The sequence below is a fragment of the Eschrichtius robustus genome, chromosome 16 (genome assembly GCF_028021215.1).
Source record: "Eschrichtius robustus isolate mEscRob2 chromosome 16, mEscRob2.pri, whole genome shotgun sequence".
NCBI lineage: Eukaryota > Metazoa > Chordata > Mammalia > Artiodactyla > Eschrichtiidae > Eschrichtius > Eschrichtius robustus.
In genome coordinates, this window is record NC_090839.1 from 15495292 (window position 1) to 15515368 (window position 20077).

At 48.5% G+C, this 20077-nt stretch overlaps 1 protein-coding gene across 2 annotated transcripts; it reads right to left on the reverse strand.

Moving 5' to 3' along the window:
• Nucleotides 1-2169: 2169 nt before the first annotated feature.
• PIGT (phosphatidylinositol glycan anchor biosynthesis class T) lies at nt 2170-14295 on the reverse strand. 2 transcript variants are annotated; one of them, XM_068566118.1, is made up of 12 exons: nt 14082-14295; nt 13352-13529; nt 11095-11222; nt 10692-10792; nt 10453-10539; nt 9839-9926; nt 9633-9691; nt 9365-9530; nt 8483-8683; nt 3721-3886; nt 3521-3604; nt 2170-2845 (listed from the first exon to the last, which is right to left on the reverse strand). In XM_068566118.1, the coding sequence occupies exons 1-12, from the start codon at nt 14266-14268 to the stop codon at nt 2593-2595; spliced, it is 1698 nt and encodes a 565-aa protein (XP_068422219.1). In that variant the 5' UTR covers nt 14269-14295; the 3' UTR covers nt 2170-2592. The 2 variants fall into 2 exon arrangements, with proteins under 2 accessions (XP_068422219.1, XP_068422218.1); XM_068566117.1 differs by having other exon boundaries at nt 9633-9730.
• Between the last annotated feature and the right edge of the window lie 5782 nt (nt 14296-20077).

A 20077-nucleotide genomic window follows, 5' to 3' on the forward strand; every position in this document is an offset into this window, starting at 1 on the left:
CACTCTCTTTCGTATTCTGAACTGTTACCAGAGACTGAGCTCTGGAAGATAAGAGTGAGGGTAGCCTTAACGACATGCCAGGCATTGTTCCAGACACTGCAGCTACAGAAGTCAAATCCTGGCCCTTATAGAGAGTGTAATTGTTAATAAACAAGATAAGTAAGACACACAGCACATTAGATGGTGGTGAGGGCTACAGAGGAAAACAAGACAGGCAAGTGGTGAGTTGGTAGCTGGAGCAGCAATTTAAAATCGGGGTGGCCGGGAAGACCTCATCGATAACTTGATGGTGGAGGTGGTGGAGAGGAGTTGGATTCTGCATTTATTTTGAAGGGAGAGCAAACAGATTTGTTGACAGAGCACAATGGGGAATGAAAAGAAGGATCAAGAATGAGTCAAGGTTTCTGGTCTGGACAACTGGAAAGCTGAGAGCTGCCATTAGCAGAGGTGAGCTGACGATGGGTGAGCAAGTTTGGGGTGGGGGTGGAGATTATCAGAAGTTTGGTTTTGCGGATATTGAATTTGAGATGCCTTCAGACATCCAAGTGGAGATGGCAAGTAGGCAGCTGGGTAAATGAATCTGGAATTCAGGGAGGAGGTCTAGACTAACGATATGGGGTGCTGTCTGTACACTGATTACATAAGACATGGTAGTGGAGGGCATTTCTAGGTGCTGACTTGGCTGGGGGTATAAAAGATAGCCAGGCCACAACTTTGTGCTCTTCTGACTTGGCAGACACCCTGCTCTATGCAGGCAGCCAAGACCACTTCCCTTATCTACCCACCTGCATTCTTATCTCACTTACACCCTGCGTATTCACTGCTTGGAAGTAAACTTGAGTAAAAGCATCCTGACCCAGTTGCTTTTGCCCACGGTCTGGACTAGCTCACTCACATCACCTCCCTTCCTAGACACACACACACACACATGTCGTTTGTATGTTCTAGAGGCTCTTGGAAAACCTTCAGAGGTAACCTGAACAGCCCCATCTATGTTAGCTGTACAGACATGACCAATCCTACTGTGTTAAAGACTCTGCACTCACACTTGTGGGGTTTCTAGAAAGCCCCTCACCCTACTCATCCCTACCTCTAGACCCCAGACCCCAAGCCAGAATAGCCCACACCCATTCATACATTTACGTCCGTTGACTGAGCACTTACAACTTGTCCTGAGTGCAGTCAGATCCAGATGGAGGACAGCCCCTGTGCCTCCAGGAAGCTCCTAGTCTAATGGAAGTTAAAGGACAGTAACAGCCAGGGCGATAAGGAACATGAAAGCTAACTCCAAGGAGGGGAGGGGCACACAGCAGCTCGGTGTATCAGGGAAGACTTCCTGGAGGAAGCAACATCTCACCTGGTTTTGTCAGTCAGAGTGAACCTAGCAGTTGAGGGGGGCGTGTGGTTGGTGGAGCAGGGCATTCTGTTTGATGGGCAATCCACCAAACCACTATGATGGGAGAACGGGGCGAGGGAGGGGCAGACCACAAGTAGCTTATACAGTTGACGCCAAGTGTGTCAGAACAAGAGACAGATGATGGGGGCAGGGCAGACATCTGCCTAAGGACTTGTTTTACAGGAATCCAGGGTTATACAACCAGGAGAGGTAGGCAGGGGTGGGCTTCAAAGCCTGTGGGTGGTCTAAGGACCACCTGCAACAGAAGCTCCAGAGGAGCCTGATAAAAACATAAAAACTCGAAGGCTAGGCTACACCCAGAACGACTGAATTCATAGGGTCTGGACCCCAGGAATCTGCATTATTTCACAAGAGCCCCAGATGATTCTAATATGCAGTCTGGTTGGAAAACCACCACGCAGAGCTCTTCCGTCTCTCCAGCCCTACCCTTGGTGATAGGGGACTAGTTCTCAGGGCTCCTAAAAGGCGCAGGATGATTCATTTTCATGGTCATGGAAATGTTGACATAAAACACTCCCAGCCAAACCCAGGGAGTTCTGGGAATTACAGTCAGACGATGGTGGGCGAGGAGGGAAGCAGGAGACGAGAAGGAATTTCTGGCAGGGGTGGGAGGCGGTAAGGGAATTTTATTTGGTGGGTTGGTTGTTTCTTTGGTGGGGAGTAGGGGATGGGGTAGGAGGTCCTGCTCAGGCACCCAGCAAACACGGCCTAGTCCCCAGCTCTTCCCAGGCCTCAGGGACAGGAGGCAAAGAACCAAGGAATTAGGCACTTTTTATTCCACACCCAGTAAACTCCACCTACCGCAGGGCGATATGAACTCCTCAGCACACCCTGTTGCCCAGGCCACCGTGTAACAGAACTTTCCACAGTGATGGCGACACCTGCCCACGCTGCCCAGGACTGCAGCTGCTGATCACTTCCGGTTACCGAGCCCTTGAAATGGGGCTCGTCCGGCTGAGGAAGTACACTTTCAATTTAAATTAATTTCAATTCAAACACACATCTGGCTCGTGGCTACTGTCCTGACAGCGCCACTCTAGGCCCTGGCCCAATCCAGGGGTCAGCTTGGCTCAAGAACTGCCTCGGGGGAGGGCAAGCGGCAGAGAGAGCCTTGGGGGGTCAGTCACCGCCCACCTCGGAGAGAAAGAGCAGCCTGGCTGTGAGGAGGGCGCGCCTCAGAGCGGCGGGACGCCTCGGGCGCGCCGGATGAGGTTGGCCAGCCGCTTGGCCAGGCCGCCCTTGCTGGGCTCCTCAATCTGGAAGGTTCGGGTGAGGAGGTTGTAGAAGGAGCCGTAGCACACGGCCACCACCGTGCACGTGAGGCAGATGACGTTGTAGGGCATGCTGAAGTCCGGCGTGGGCAGGTTCACCAGCAGTGGCTCCGTGTAGAGCCGCACGAAGTAGCTGGAGCTGTCGGAGACTGGGAAGCTGGGGGTTGGGAGGGAGAGGTGAGGCTGGACCCGCTGCTGCCCCGCACCGTCTCGCCACCCCCTCCTCGGGCTGCACCGGGCCAGTCTCGGCAGTAAGGGTTTTCAAAGCCTTCTTAGCCTCAAAGCCTTGTAAAGCTCAACACAGAAATCTGATCACGGGAGAGCAGCTCCAGTGTGCTGAGGGAGAGGGAAGGGACCCTGCCTTCGCTTGGCTGCCTCTTCCTTAGCCTTCTGGTCTCAGCCAGAGGCCACCTCCTCAAAGCAGCCTTCCTGAATTACCCGCCAGATTACTCCCCAGTGACCCCAGCAACTCCCCTCTAGACTGAGCACGAGAAGGGCAGGGGCAAGTCTGTTTTGTTTACTGTGGTACACATGGTGCTCTCTGAAGTACCCGGCATCTGATAAGCGCTCAATTAAGTATTTGTTAAGAGAAATAATGAGTAAACTTGGGCTATACATAGTGCGCTTCTCACCTGTTGATTCTCCTAGAAGCTCTTTAGGATCATTCCATAAAGACTGTACAAATATTAGCGACCACTAGGATTTTAATTAGGACTCAGTGAACCTACTCATTACTTTGGAAGAGGCAGCATCTAGCCCCAGCCCACCCCGCAGGAACCTGACCCTCTGTGCTGGTGTCACCCGGACGCCCAGCGGCTGAGGTCACACTTACAGGGTGTTGAAGAGGGGACTCTCTTCCCAGTCCACGGGTTGGGCGGCCACCTCGCTGGGCACGAGGGCACTGAGGACAGATGGGCTGCAGAGAAGCAGACAGATATTCTGTGAGCCGTGTTCCTCACGGCTCCTCCGTCAAGGGTAAGTGGCAGAGAGGGTGGGTCAGGAGGGTGGGGGCAGCAGGTCGGGGGAGCCCACCTGACATAGAAGCCGTGGTTGGGGTCTGGGGTGTACTCAGTCCACTTAAGCAGTGCCCGCTCAAACTGGATGGAGACCTTGGTGACCGAGCTGGCCGGTAGCTGAATCAGCATCTCCAGGAGGTGGGGCTGCATCCGGTCCTGGGCAGGCTGGTAGTGGATGTAACCTGGGGACAGGTAGGGGCCACCCATAGCTCTTTTTTTAATTTTTTTAAATTTATTTATTTATGGCTGCGTTGGGTCTTTGTTGCTGCGCGCGGGCTTTCTCCAGTTGGGGCGAGCGGGGGCTACTCTTCATTGTGGTGCGTAGCCTTCTCATTGTGGTGGCTTCTCTTGTTGCAGAGCACGGGCTCTAGGCACGCGGGCTTCAGTAGTTGTGGCTCGTGGGCTCTAGAGCGCAGGCTCAATAGTTGTGGCGCACGGGCTTAGTTGCTCCGCGGCATGTGGGATCTTCCCGGACCAGGGCTCGAACCCGTGTCCCCTGCATTGGCAGGTGGATTCTTAACCACTGCGCCACCAGGGAAATCCCACCCATAGCTCTTTCCTGGGCTCAGACTACCTGCACCTCTCATCCCTACCTCTCAAGGCCCTGGGGCCTGAATCGGGGTGCCTAGAAGGAGGGCTTTGGATCACAGAAGCCAGGCAGGCTCACAGGAGGGAGGAGGATCGCAGAAAAGGGAAAAGGTGTTTCCAGGGCAGCCATCCCAGGACGTGTTCAACCTAATCCATCTTCACATCATGAAAACTGGGCCACCAGACATCAGGTGCCTCACGTGATGTGACAGGGAGTCCACAGAACCACCTGGGAAGTTTTCTTGCCAAAAATATAAGACCTGAATCTAATCAAATTTCTAAATCTAACCACTGATACTCAAGAATACACAAGGGACAGAGGAACATGTTAAACACGGGCAAATCCAGAATGTAGAACATCCTATACAACAAATGACCCAGTTTTGCCAACAAATAGGTAAAAAAAAAAAAAGCCTGGGAACCGTTTTATAGGTTAAAGGAGATTTAAGAGTACCATACCAATCAAGACGTGAATAACAAGGGAAATGGGGGTGAGGGGGAGTGTATACGGGAGCCCTGTACTTCCTGCTCAACTTCTCTATAAACCTAAAACTGCTCTAAAAAAATAAAGTCTATTACTTTAAAAAAGAGAGGGAGAGAAACTTAAGAGCATACCAAGCAAATGTAATGTGACGAGGTTATTTTGGTCCAATTCAAACAAACCAACTATAAAATTATTTTCAAGAACACTGGGGAAACAGGAGTGACAATGATAGATTATATATTTGTGTACTTTAGTATTTAAAGGTGAATTGATACAATGTCTAGAATTTAAGATACTTCAGCAGAAACATTACCAAACCAAAAAATAAATAAATAAAGGGAGAGATGAAACAAAAATGACGGGAAGCTGTGGAACAGAATAGAGAGCTCAGAAATGAACCCACACTTATATGGGCAATTAATCTATGACAAAGGAGGCAAGGATATACAATGAGGAAAAGACAGCCCCTTCAATAAATGGTATTGGTAAAACCAGATAGCTACATGCAAAAGAATCAAACTGGACTACTTTCTCACACCATATACAAAAATAAACTCAAAATGGATTAAAGGCTTACATGTAAAACCTGAAATGATAAAACTTCTAGAAGAAAACATAGGCAGTATGCTCTTTGACCTAGCAATATTCTTGGGGGTATGTCTCCTCGGGCAAGGAAAACAAAAGCAAAAATAAACAAATGGGGTTACATGAAACTAAAAAGCTTTTGCACAGCAAAGGAAACTATCAACAAAATGAAAAGACAGCCTACTGAATGGGAAAGGTATTTGCAAACGATGTATCCGACACGGGGTTAACATGCAAACTATACAAAGAACACATACAACTCAACGTCAAAGAAAAACAAAAATTACAAACTGGGCAGAGGACCTGAATAGACATTTTTCCAAAGAAGACATACAGATGGCCAACAGGCACACAAAAAAATGTTCAACATCACTGATCATCAGGGAAATGCAAATCAAAACCACAATGAGATTATCACCTCACACCTGTCAGAATGGCTATCATCAAAAAGACAACAAATAGGGACTTCCCTGGTGGCACAGTGGCTAAGAATCCGCCTGCCAATGCAGGGGACACGGGTTCGAGACCTGGTCCAGGAGGATCCCACATGCTGCGGAGCAACTAAACCCGTGCGCCACAACTACTGAGCCTGCGCTCTAGAGCCCGCGAACCACAACTACTGAGCCTGCGTGTGACAACTACTGAAGCCCATATGCCTAGAGCCCATGTGCTCCGCAACAAGAGAAGCCACCGCAATGAGAAGCCCGCGCACCGCAACGAAGAGTAGCCCCCACTTACACAACTAGAGAAAAGCCCGCGCGCAGCAACAAAGACCCAACACAGACAAAAAAAAAAAAAAAAAAAAAAAAAACGACAACAAATGACAAGTGTTGGTGAGTATGTGGAATAAAGGGAACCCCGGTGCACTGCGCTGGGAACGTAAATTGGTGTAGCCACTATGGAAAACAGCAGGGAGAGTCCTCAAAAAATTAAAAATAGAACTACCATACAATCCAGCAATTCCACTCCTGGGTATTTATCTGAAGAAAATGAAAACATTAATTCAAAAAGATATATGCACCCGAACATTTACTGAAGCATTATTCACAATAGCCAAGATATGGAAACAACACACGTGCCCATCGATAGACGAATGGATAAAGAAGATGTGGTACCTATAAGCAATGGAATATTAGCCATAAAAAAGAAGGAAATCTTGACATTTGCAACAACATGGAAGGACCTAGAGGATCTTATGCTAAGTGAGATAAATCAGACAAAGACAGATACTGTATGATGTCACTTATATGTGGACTCTAAAAAATAAAAACAAATGAACGAACATAACCAAACAGAAACAGTCAGAGATGCAGAGAACAAACAGGTGGTTGCCAGAGGCTGGAGGGGGTTGCGGGGAGGAGAGAAATAGGTGAGGGAGAGTAAGAGGTACAAATTTTCAGTAGCAAAATAAATGAATCACAGGTATGAAATGCACAGTGTGGGGAATATAGTCAAACTACGTATAATATTTGTATGGTGACAGATGGTAACTAGACTCATCATGACGGTCATTTTGAAATGTACAGAAACACTGAATCACTATGTTATGCACCAGGAACTAACATAGTGTTATAGGTCAATTATACTTCAAAAATAAACAAAAAAGGGGACTTCCCTGGTGGTCCAGTGGCTAAGGCTCTGTGCTCCCAATGCAGGGGCCCCGGGTTCCATCCCTGGTCAGGGAACTAGATCCCACATGCCGCAACTAAGAGTTCGCATGCCGCAACTAAAGATCCTGCATGCCGCAACGAAGATCTCGCACACGGCAACAAAGATCCCGCGTGCCGCAACTGAGACCCGCTGCAGCCAAAGAAAGAAAGAAAGAAAGAAAGAAACGAACTCATAGAAAAAGAGATCAGATTTGTGGTTACTAGAGGTGAGGGGTAGGGGGAAGGGGAATTGGACGAAGGCAGTCAAAAGGCACAATCTTCCAGTTCTAAGGTAAGAATTAGGGATGTCATGTACCACGTGATAAATATAATAGGCACTGTTGTACATTATGTATGAAAGCTGTTATGAGTAAATCCTAAGAGTTCTCAACACAAGGAAAAAACACTTTTTTTTTCTATTTCTTTAATTTTGTATCTGTACAAGACGGTGGATGTTCACTAAACTTACTGTGGTCATCATTTCGTGATGGATGTAAGTCAAATGAGTATGCTGAACACCTGGAACTTATAATGTGTTATATGTCAATTATATCTCAATAAAGCTGGAAGAAAGACATCAACAATAACAACAAACAAAAAACAGGATATGAATCTGGAGACTGCTGAGGCTGGATAATGGGTACATGGGGGTTCATTACACTATCGTATTTGGGTATGTGTTTGAAATTTTCCAGAGTGAAAGGTTAAAAAAAAAAAAAAAAAAAGAAAAACCTACGAAATACATAGGTAGGATGTTCGAGGTAGAGATTTTGAAGGTGGTACAGAGAGTGGGGCTGAAAATAAGTATAACTATTAACCACAGGCTTGAAAATATGGGAAACCACAGAGGGGTTTAGAGAAGATTGTAAGTCTAGCTGTTTGGGATGTGCTGTAACCTCTTCCTAGGAAGTCTTCTTCTGTATTACCAGTCTCCCTCCACTCCAAAGGAAAACAAGTGCTTTTGTGCTATGCCTGGCATCTCTTAGAAAGCACTCAGTAAATATTAACTCCTCCTTAGAAAAATAATAGAAAATAAAAACAAATTTTAAAAATCACACCTCTTTACCCCACCCGAGGAAGCAAAACCATCTACTCCAGCTGTTATCGTCTTTGTTTCCAGTACTCTGTTTTTCTTGCTTTTTCTCCACCTGAAAGAGCCTATGAATCATCAGAAAACAAAAACATGTGCCCAGAGCACCAGGAAGCAGGAGGAAGCAAATGAAAAAGATATGGAAACTCCTGCCCTTATCAAGTCCTATTAAGAGTCACCAGATCTATGCGGTTTAACTCTTTTGGCTTTATAAATACTTCCAGATCTGGCATTGGTGAGGTTACCCTTTCCATTTCTCAAACTATTCCTAACTCGTGATGCCTCTGTAGACTGCCGAGGCACTTCCGGAATGACGCTGAGAACTGAGGCTTTGGGGCACCTGGAGGGGGGGTGGGGGGCTGGTTCGGGACTCGGCACTCACTTGGTTTGTTCTCCTTGCCCTTGGAGGTGATGGTGAGGGTGTGCACGTACAGCCGCAGGTACCAGGGCACGGTGTCCAGCAACAGCACGGGGAAGGCCCGGTACGGGTGGGTGTTATACAGCAGCGTGCTCAGCTCCCCGTTGTGCAGCCCGTAGCCGCTCACGTACCGCTGGGCGTACAGGAAGGGCGTGGGTGGGGCCTCTGCTCAGAGAAAAGTCAACAGTTAATTAACCACTCCTTTAAAAAAAAAAAAAAAAAAAAAAAGCGTCACTCCCCACCTTCACTCCCTGGGCCAGGTTCAGAGTCTCAAAGCCAGGGAGGGGAGGGGGTAATGCTTTGCCATCAGAACTGGGAAACCTGCATTCTGGAACCATCCCTGTCTCCCCCAACCCACAGCAATGAGAACAGAATTACTAATATTTACTAAGTACTTATACAGGCCGAGCTCTGTGCCCCTTCCAACCCAAACCAAGTGCTCCTCACGACATTCCACACTTTTCCTTGGTAACACTGAACATAATCGCAATTGTTTGATGCCTGCTTCAACTATCAGATGTTAATGTTGCTCGAAAGCAGGGCACTTCTGTCTTCAAAAAAAATTGTGTTGACTGAATGAATGACCTCCATGTTTTCCATTAATTACCTCATCTGATCCGCTAGGTATTACTGTCCCCGCTTTCAAGACGAGGCAGTAAGGTTAGGAACCTGCCAAGGGCAGAGAGCTTAGAAGAGGTGGAGTTCGAACCAGGACGTCTGACTCAAGAGTTCTGGGTCTAAACACAAGCCTGTTACCTCGCGGTGAAGAGGCAAGACTGTGAGTCTCCCCCACGAGCTGAACCCCCTGTAGCTTATGGGGGCTGCAGCCGCCCACCTCCCACCCACCATTCCCTGGGGGTCTCTTCCACTTGAGCTGCAGGTTGAGGCTGCGCGAGTTGTTGATCACGGCCGTGTCCAGCAGGTCGTAGACGGCATAGGTCTTCCGGGTGCCCAGGACGACATCCTGGTACGTGGTGAGCGGGGGCGGGTACACCTCCAATGTCTCATTGTCCTGGGGACACAACGGCAGGGCTGAGAAGCGAGCGGAGGGGCAGGCCGGCCTTGGGGGCTGGAGGGGGGCGATGTGTGTGGCTGGAGGCCTTAGTCTTAGTACCTGGCTATAGTTGGTGACGTCCACATAGACTCGGCTCTCCGAAGCCAGGGGGCAGGGCTCTGTGAGGGTTCGGGAGAACATCCGGAAGAGGGACCAGTCTGAGGAGCGGAGAGAGGGGTCGAGCAGGGGCGAGACTAGGCCTGCTCCGCATAGATGGGGTGGGGCTGGCAGTGGGTGGGCAGAGATGGGCTGCCAAGGTAGCTTACCTTGCTTCCCCTGCCCCGTGATGAAGGCGTCAAATACAACGGAAAGGGTCTGCCTCAGCTCCCAGGAGATGCTGGCACAGCGTGCATCCTACCACGAGGGCCAGAAGGCAGCAGTGAGGACCTACCACTCCCCCAGCCACACAGCCCCAGGGACTACTACCCGGACTCAATCCCTTGTCTATTCTGTACCTCTCCATCCATCAATTTGCTACCATCCACTACCGAGCACTTGCCCCTGTGCCAGCAGCTTTACGCGCATCACTGGGATGAACCATTGCCGACAACCAGAGGAACTGATACTACAATTATTCTCATTTGACAGATGAGAAAACCAAGGAAATAAAATGACTTACTCAAGGTCAAGTCAGCTGGTGAGTGGCTGAGCTAGAGCTGCACCCACACGGCTATCACTCTTAACCACGACAAAAACTGAGTGAATGCTTGCCAGGCAACCACTCGGTTTCCTTGGTGCGTGGCCAGTGCCCTGAATCATCATCATCACATCTCCCACTGACTACTGGCTCAGCCCTCGGTAGACACTGGGCTATGTGCTTTACCTGCACCTTCTCTCAGAGCCCCTGGATGGCCCCCATCACCTGTTCCCCGTGACTTACTCTGCAAACAGGGCGGATATGCACTGCCTGGGAGTGGTAGCTCGTGTGGAACAGGCGATCGGCCTTCAGCAGCACGGAGAGGCCTGCCTGGAGGAGGTGGCAAGAGAGGAAAGGTCAGTGCCCCGCACGGCAGGGCAGCCAGGCATGGGGCCGAGGTTATGTCAGGCAGTGAGGGGGCATCTGCCGACCCCATCCACTCTCTGGGGCTCCAACCTACATTTAGGCCCCTCTGGTCTCACCTTGGAACTGCAGGGCAAGAGCTTCTTCCACGGGGTGAGGTTCTCAGTGCAGACGACCTCCCGAGGCAGCACCGCGTAGCGCAGGAAGGAGTGATCCGTGCCTGAGAGACGGAAGCCTGTCTGCAGAGGCTCTTGGGGCGCCCCTCCTCAGGACCCACACATACTCTCTAGCACCACCACCCTAACAGTGTCAGATCGGGGGGAAGCGGGGATGACACCCTCTTCCCTTTGGGAGAAGGCAGTGCGGAGACAGCAGAGTCTCGGGAAACCTTCCTCTGGGGCCTGCACGCCCAGGGCATTTATGACCTGGCCCTGCTGAGGAAGAAGGAAGCAGAGGGGAAAGGAGGCAAAGGCTTGGGTAGGAGGAACAGGAAGAAGGAAGGGGCCGCGGAGGCTGTCTCACCATTGGCCAGCCCCAGGGGTTTGAAGGAGGCGCTGGGCGTGACTGTGTTGGTGGAGTCGATGAAGTTGAGAGAGGCGCAGAAGATCCCCGAGAGGACGTTACTGAGCTCCTTCCAGGACTCATCCACGCTAAGCGGAGACACAGACCCGCTCACTGTCCCGGGGCTGCGTCTGCTTCCTCCCTCAGAGCCTGCAGCTGGCTGCCAAGCCACGAGGTCAGCCAGCTGCTGGAGCCGGAACTGCCCCGCTCGGCCTGCTTCCTGGGTCTCCCCAATCAGCCCCTTCTTCCTCACTCCCCTCTGGACACCCCTGCATCCCCAGAGGCCTCTGCTTGGGTGGTTCCTCCTCCCGCCTGGTAATGCCCTCCTCACTCCTCTCTGCTCCCCTTCGAAGAGGCTCCCTCCTCCAGGAAGCCTTCCCGCCCTCCTCAACCACAGCCTCCTTCTGGGCTGCTGCAGTTCTGACCATCCGAGCCTCTCACCAGGGTCCTCCTGGGAAATGGCTGGGTGGCAACAGCACCTCGTCCTAAGCATCTTTTCTCCTCAACTAGGCTGTGAGCAACCTGAGGACAGGGAGCGAGTCTGGGTCACCCACGTACCTCCCACAATGCTTTGCAAAACGCCCCACACGCCAGAGGCTGAGATCAGCTCACTGATCCACCCTGAGGTGTGCTCAGCTGGGCAAAACGACAAACTTCCCTGTGAATACCCTGGGTGAGTCCTGGTTCTACCCTCAGGGTGGGAAGTCTTACATCTATAGAGGCTCACTGAGCAAGGGAAAACAAGCATTCTAGGACCCCACAGAAACGTCAAATTAAATTAATTTTTTTCTTAGAGAAATACCAAAACAGATTTGCTCTTTCTACTAATAACAGAATAAAACTAGAATTGTGAACATCACCTCCATATTATAGGCAATTATGAGGGGAGACAGTGACAGCAGAGCAGTTGGGATAAAAGGCAAAGAAGCCAGGGTTCAGACAAGAGAGGAAGCCTTGGCTATTGTGGGGTTTGCTCCTCATTTGACATCACCTTAGAGCCGTCCTGGGGGGTTTTCAATAGTCCTCTGTTCAGAGCTTTCCAATTGCTCCAATCCTTAGGCCTCAAATAAAGATTGCAAACTGGAAGCCTGAAAGCTCCACCCAAACCATAGCCATGTTTCATTTGATGTGCACAACATTAACCCATGTGGCATTTCTTAAATTTTTTAATTACTTGCTGATATTTAACCCTGCCAATTTTCACATTAAAATCCAGATTGCTGGTAACTCTTCAAAAATGAGAGTATCTGACGACAGTAGGCCCCTATTCCCACGTGGCAACAATCCATAGGAGCTGAGTGGCAGCTGTCCTCCCAAGCTCTGCCACAGTCCCCATCACTCCCTATTCTGACTCCAATTTTTTTTTTTTTAATCATACACGTGCTACTGATTTCCCATAGTCGGATTAAGAAGATACTGTGGTAGGGCTTCCCTGGTGGCGCAGTGGTTGAGAATCTGCCTGCTAATGCAGGGGACACGGGTTCGAGCCCTGGTCTGGGAAGATCCCACATGCCGCGGAGCGACTAGGCCCGTGAGCCACAACTACTGAGCCTGCGCGTCTGGAGCCTGTGCTCCGCAACAAGAGAAGCCGCGATAATGAGAGGCCCGCGCACCGCGGTGAAGAGTGGCCCCCGCTTGCCACAACTAGAGAAAGCCCTCGCACAGAAACGAAGACCCAACACAACCATAAATAAATAAATAAATTAATTAAAATAAATTAAAAAAATTAAAAAAAAAAAAAAAAAAAAAAGAAGATACTGTGGTGCAACCGCAGTACCTAACCCACTCCTCCCCAAATAAAAGTACTTCTTCTCATACAGAGATCTGGTGTCTTGTAGGCCAATTCTAGCCCACATATATTTTGTCTGGCCCTTGTGGCATTTTGTTGTTATTATTATTATTATGTGAATGAATGTCTTTTAAAAGGCTATCCAGTTTGCCACAGCTTCCTACTGCCTTACATCCAAGTAAGCTTCAGATATTTGTTATCTGCCTCTGTAGATATACGCATACGCTACCTCAGGTCTGGAAGTATTAGGGGAAGGAAGTATATTCAGCAAAGTAAAGAATGCCACTAAGTCATAATATTTCTTACTTCCATCGCCATATTTACCCCCATGGAACTGCTGCCCTCAAGGGCAGTAGCAGGAGGACAACACCTGCCCTGCCACGTTCCCACCACAGCCTGCCTGCCACAGGCCTCAAGGTGGGCACTCACTCAGTGACGGTGTCTTGGAACCAGGCCCACAGCTCTGCACCTGATGGGGCCTGCAAGAAGGGTGTCCCCCAGTATCGAGTCCTCCAGAAGCCTTGGGTTAACGACAGGTGCAGCTCCCGTAGAGAATACTTGGAGATCAACTGCCCCAGTGCTTTGGGGAAGAGCCTATAATGAGATACTGGAGAAGGAGGAGCAGGTGAGTGATGATCCCGGAGGGAGGGTTCTCAGCCACCCCAAAGAAACAATACACCCCAGTTCTGGGGTCAGAGGAATCTAAATTCCTGACCAGACTCAGTCACTTACAAGCGGTGTGATCTTGGACAGGTGCCTTACCTCTCTATACCTCCAATTTCTTCCTTGAAACCGTTCACAGAACTTATCACCGTGCCCAGCACCCAGGATAAACCGTAACCGTCAATAGCATCATCATCAGTGTTGTCAACAGAGGGTTTTAACTAAAGGTTTAGAGTGGCAGCCTGGAGCTGCGGAGAGAGCACTGGTCTAGAAGTCAGGAAGAGTCACTGCCCCTCTCCGGGTCTCAGTTTCTTCACTGGTATAATGGGATTCTTCAAAAACTATCCCATCCTTCTGCAAGGACCATCTTTGTCAGGCCCCAAGCCCAGGGACCAGAATCTCACCCAGGGATCAGTCCTCGCCCCCAAGACTAGCCTCCACCCCACTCCCAGCAGGTGCCACAGATATCTTTCTCCCGTCAGTGTCCTCTTCTCACCTTCTTCCCGCTGCAGCTCCGAATCCCAGCGCGTGCGGAACTGGAATGTGGCGGCTACGTCCCCAGAAGGCAGCGGGGTGATGACGAGCTCCTCCCTCAGGCTGTCGCGTGGGGGCTCTGTCTGGCCCCAGACGCCCGGCCCGAGAAGCAGCAGCACCAGCAGACAAAGCGGCGCTGCCACCGCCATACCTGCGGCTGTTTCCGCCTCCCAATGGCCCCGCCTCCGCGGAAGGCCGGCCTCCAATAGGAAGAGCGTCTGAGAAGCGACTTCCGGTGCCGTCCCGGAAGCCGGGGTGCGGTTACCACAGCGACTGCCAGGATAGGCCTTTGAAGGGCTGCTGGGTGTAAAGGGGTGCTGATAGGGCACAAAGGACAGTGGGCACGTGGCGTGGCTGGGACCTGGATTGAGGACCCCCCTTCCCCACGACAAAGTTTTTAATGATACCTGCCGCCAATGTGCCTCCGTGATAGTTGAAGAAACAGACTGAAAAATGTTATTACTTTTGCAAGGTCACACTGCTGGGCTCCTGTCTCCCTTAGCTTCGTGTCTCTATTTGCCCTGTCCTAAGCCTAGCCAAGAACTTTCCTGCAAAACCCTCAAATAACTCACCCTTTTATTATGAAAAATTTCAAACATATAACAAAGTTGAAAGGATGAATACCTGTTACAATGAACATCTGTATCCCCATCACCTAGATTCCACTATTAACATGTTACTGCACTGGTTTTATCACATATCAGCCTCTATCTCCCCCAATTCATCTTATGTTCTGATGCATTTCAAAGAAATTTCAGACATAAGGACACTTCCCCTTAAATAGTTCAGCATGCATATCATTAACTAGAGTTCAATAGTTGTTTACATTTTTCTTTTGGTGTAAAATTTACAAACAATGAAATGCTCAACTCTGAAGTGCACATTCATTGAGTTCAACAAATGGATACACCCGTGTAACTCTTGTCAAGATATGTTTGGAAAATCCCTGAAAGTTGGCTAATGCCCCTTGCCAGTCAATGTCTGTGACCCCTGCCTTCCAGATGCAACCACTGTTCTGATTTTTCTCCAGAAAATGGATTAATCTGTTCTAGAGCTTCGTATAAATGAAATCATCATATAGTGTGTATACTTTTTCGTAAAAGGCTTCTTTCATGGGAAGAATGTTTTGGAGAATCATTCATGTTCTTGCATGTATCAGCAGTTTGTGTCTTTTCATTTCTGTGTAGTATTCATACATTGTCTGAATATACCATAGTTTATCTGCTCTCCTGTCCATGTACACCTGAGCTCTTTCAAGTTTTTAGTTCTTATGAGCTAGGCTGCTGTACAAGTTTCTTTGTAGGCATATGCTTACATTTCTTTTAGGTAAATATTTAGGAGTGGTCAAAGAGTAGGTATATGTTTAATTTTACAAGAAACTGCTAGATCTTTCTCCAAAATGTGTCATTTCATACTTGTACCAACAATGTATGAGAGTCCCCATTGCTCCACGTCCTGGTGAACATTTAATTTGGGGGGCTTTTTCATTTTTGCCACGTGGGTGTGTTTGTAGTAGTATCTCACTGTGGTTTTAACGTGCATTTCCTTGGTACCTAGTGATGTTGAACAGCTTTTCATGTGCTTCTTGGCCATTCATATATTTTCTTTTGTGAACGATCTGTTAAAATCTTTTTCCACCTCTCCCCTTTTGTGCTGACTTGAGTTGTAGGAGTTCCAAGCAATTCCTGCTTTGGTTTTTCCACCTGCCCAGTGGGGTACACATTCATGAAGGATTTCGTACACAGTCTTTTGGTAAAACTGACAACCATCTGGCTCTGAAGAACCAGAAATTTGGTGTCTGCCAGGTCTGCCTAGATATAGCCCTGACCAACTGGAGAGGAAGTGTCAAAAAGATGTCTTTGTCTCATTATGCCCTCATTCTACTTACATCCAGTGTTCCTGCCCCACTAGACATGGAACAGAAGGAAGGCCATGAGCTTAGATGTCAGACAGACATGGGTTCAAATCCCCACACCAGCCTTTAATCCATATGAGCATTAGCAACCTGAGTGCCAGTCTTCCCGCTCTGTAAAACGGATAAACCTGCTTTCAGGGTTGTTGTAAGGATCAGAAATTAGGTACATGTAGAATCTGGAATGTAGTTAGTGCTTAATAATCTCTACTAACCTTTACTCAAAGAGCTCTATGAGGCAGGCACTAGTATCTCCATCTTACAGATGAGTAAACTGAGTACAGAAACTGAAAATAATTGCCTAAGATCACAGTGAGTGATGGAGCCAGAACTCAAGTCCACACTATCAACTTCAAAAACAAATTTTTTAAGGGAGTTGCTATTATGATTATGATTACCTTGTACTTCTATGCTTTGTTTCCTTTTGAAATTGCCTGTCCCTATCGCTCAAAACCCAGCCACCCCCAGAGAAGACTTGCCTTCTTCCTCTCTAGTGTGCTACAGCCCACATTATAGTTCCATTATCTGTGCCCAGGTCTCTTCGTGGAAAAGCTCTTGGCCACCTTAGAGTTTCTGTTGCGTAAGCAAGGAGGCTAGCACATAGTGGGGGCTCAGTAATGTTTGAATGAACAAACAAGACAACATCATAACACCGTTCCATGTTGTCCCCACACCGCCATACTATTCACGGTATCAAGTTCAGTGCACTCCTGGGGACTGCTACAGTGTGAGCCGTCTTGGGAATCTTCCCCTGAGATGTGGTCCCTCCTATTTCCTCCACAGCACAGGATTCTACAGGAGGAGTTTGTCTTCTTCCCTCCTCTCCAGAGTCTATGACAAGTCTATGCAATGGACAGAAGACACCACACTGTGGCTTGGAGACTGAAAGCTGGGCTGCTTGCCTCGGAGTTGGAGCCAAATCATCCCCCATCTCCAAGGGCCCTGTGTGGCCTCAAATAAAACAGTCAGCTGGAGGTGCTGGCTCTGGCTCTGAAGGCCAGCCAAGCCCCTGTGGTTTGGCAGAAGAAGAGGTCATTGTCCAAACAGGAAGTGGTCCTGGGGTCTCAGCTGACCCTAGATTTTCCCAGGCAGGGCTGGGGCTCATAGCAGCTGAACTGGAGGCTCCCCGTAGGCTCACAAACAATTCCACCTCTCCAGAGGGCTGCAGATCCCTCTCCCCGGACAGGCTCCCTGCCCCAGACCCCACAGATCTTAGCATTGTGTGCCTGGGGTTGTTGACATGCTGACAGCAACCAAGCTAGGCTAGCTTCCCATCATTCGCCTTGGAGGAGAACGGGGAGATCCCAGGAGCTGAGAAGCCCTCAGAGCTGAGCTGTGGATATTATGGGGTGCACCCCAGGAGAAGGCTCAGCTGCAGTCAGACAGGAGGCTGAGCCTCGCTACTCCAAAGGAAGGGACAAAGAACAAGAGGACAGAGACCATGTCTTCTGTGTGCAGCAAAGTCATCAGCAACCCAGAAAAACCACAAAATTTAATATGAGGCTGGGCCCTGGCCCAGCTTAGTGGATGATCTCAACTTGGACACAGACACTTTTAGACAAAAGGAACACAGAACTCCCACAAGTTTTTCAGTAGTGCTAGGAAAAGCACTTAAGAACTGTCACTTACAATGGCCTCCTACAGGGGTGGAAGCAAAATGGGGCTATTGGGAAGACTGCACCCCTGTCACTCAGCCTGGTTGGTACAAAGAGCTTTGGGATTTAGGCTGAAGGTCAATGATTCCATGGATGGTTTGATGTATGAAGGGAGGTGGAATGATTTATTTTTTCTAATATGAAAAATGACTTGATGTTCCTTAAGGCTAGGTCCTATAACCCTCCTTCTATTCCAGTCTCTCCCTGGGCAAGCTCACTTGCACCCATACCTACACTTACCTCCTATGCACTGATAACTCACCCATTGATTTTCCAGCCCAATCCTCTGATCTAAATTCCACTCTCATGGGTCCAAGTGCCTACTCAAAATGTCCTCTTGGTCGCAAAAGCAACTTGAACTCAACATGTCCAAAACCCAATTTATGGCCTCTTCCCCAAACCTGGTGCTCTCCTAAACTCCCCATCTGGATGAAGAACCCTCCAAATCATCCTGCTGCACAAGGCAGAAGCAAGGATGGCACCCTTGAGCCCTTCCTCTCTCACATCCACCTATGAAAATATTTTGAAATTTGCCTCCCCAATATCTCTCCATTCCTTCCACTTTTCTACAACACCCACCCCCCCCACCTCCACCCTGTTCCATTTTTATCTAGATGGCTGCAATCATCTCCTGGTTTCCAGGCATCCACTCTGGTCCCCTCCAATCAGTACATCTCTACCAGGAGTCCTTGCAGCCATTCTCCCCCTAAACTACTCCTACTCCACCTTCAGATCTCAGCTCAAAACCACTTCCTCCAGGCAAACACCTCGTGACCTCTCTTAATAGGCTATTAACTCCTTCCCAGCACTAGTCCTAGTTGCAGTTTTACATTTGGGCCCCCAGTAGACCCTGAACTCCGTAAGAGCAGGACGGGGTCTTTTTTTTTTTTCTTTTTTTGTGCCACTAGCACATTCCCAAGGCCAAGATCAGTGTCTTACACATGTTAAACACTGACATTTAATATTTATTGAATGAATATCATTTATTTGTTCATACCCTGCCTCAACCCAGTTAAGCTAATCATCACCACTATCTTCTAGGCCACCATTGTCTCTTGCCTGGATTACTGTGTTATGTCTGTCTGGAGCCTGTCCTCTTCCAGTATGTTCTCTACACTGCAGTCAGAATTACACTACACTGCAGCCAGAATTGTTAAAAAGATAAAAAATTATCTTTTTAACAAGCAACATCAACCACTTGTAATCCTTCATTACTCCCAATAAAGTTCAAAGTCGTAACGTGTAAACTGCTAGTTATCTACCCAATGACTGCTGTCCTCTTGTTTGTCAGTAACATAACCCTGATTTTATCAAGACAGCAAGGTGCCCTACCAAAGGACTACCCCGGCCTCTGCAGTATCCAGGGTGCTTCTGAGAGGTTTGACAGGAAGTATAGGAATCAGACGCATTGGTAATTGAAACTTGAAAGGTTATTGTCTTTCCAAACGCCAGAATTTCCTTTCTTCTAGATAATGTTGTGTCCCTATGTCTATAAAACATCTGTAAATGAAACATCCCTCAGGTTACCAAGTTCTGGCCAATGAGATGTAAGTGGACGCTATTGGTTAGAACTTCCAAAAATGCTTGTCGAAGTGGGACTAGGCAGCAGGCCGTGCCTTTTTTTGTCCATCCTTAATTTCTTCTCCTGCTTTCTACCAGCTTCAGAGACATGATGGCTGGGGCTTCAACAGCCATTTTAGCCATGAGGTATCAATGAGAATTCCAGCCATGGGCCTTAGATGGCTAAGCAAAAAGAGCCAAGAAGGACCTTGGTGTCCAATAACTGTGGAACGACCATATAGCCCTGCACTTTGGACTTCTTTTATTTGAGGAAACCAAATTTATATCTTAAGTCACTGATATTTTACTAGCAAACTGAAACTTGATACAGGCTTCAAAGCATTTCATGACCTGACCTTTGTCAATCTTACCTCTCCCTTCATCTGCTCAAATTCAACAATTCAGTCAAGCTGAATGTTTTTCAGTTCCTCAGGACTTTTCTCTCCATTTAAAGTCTTCCCAAGCTGCTCTTTCTGCCTGGGTTACAGCCCCACCTGGCTAACTCCTACTCATCCTCTGCATCCCAGCTTAAAAATCAGCTCTTCAACGACCATCAAAGCTAGGTTAAGATGCCCATTTTCTGGTAACAGAACAGTTCCTCAGCATGCTACTTATTATGCTGTGAACTGTGGTGTTTACTTGACTTTCTCCTCCATGAAGGCAGGCAGCCTGTCTTGTTCAAAACTGTATTCCAAATCTGCAGCTAATTCCAAATAACTACTTCTTGAATAAATGGAGTAAATGAGTCATGGGAATATGGTATTGGTTAGAGAGCTAAAGAAATGTACTGGGTTTGATATCTGTACAATGTGAAAAGATGAAGTGGAATGG

Excerpts from the sequence above, each read along its gene's own strand:
- PIGT (XM_068566117.1), bottom strand. The coding sequence starts at position 14,268 with ATGGCGGTGGCAGCGCCGCTTTGTCTGCTGGTGCTGCTGCTTCTCGGG. Across the intron at positions 9,927-10,452 it reads ATATCCGCCCTGTTTGCAGA|GATGCACGCTGTGCCAGCAT; the intron begins GTAAGTCACGGG and ends CCCTCGTGGTAG. Across the intron at positions 9,731-9,838 it reads CACGGGGCAGGGGAAGCAAG|ACTGGTCCCTCTTCCGGATG; the intron begins GTAAGCTACCTT and ends TCCGCTCCTCAG.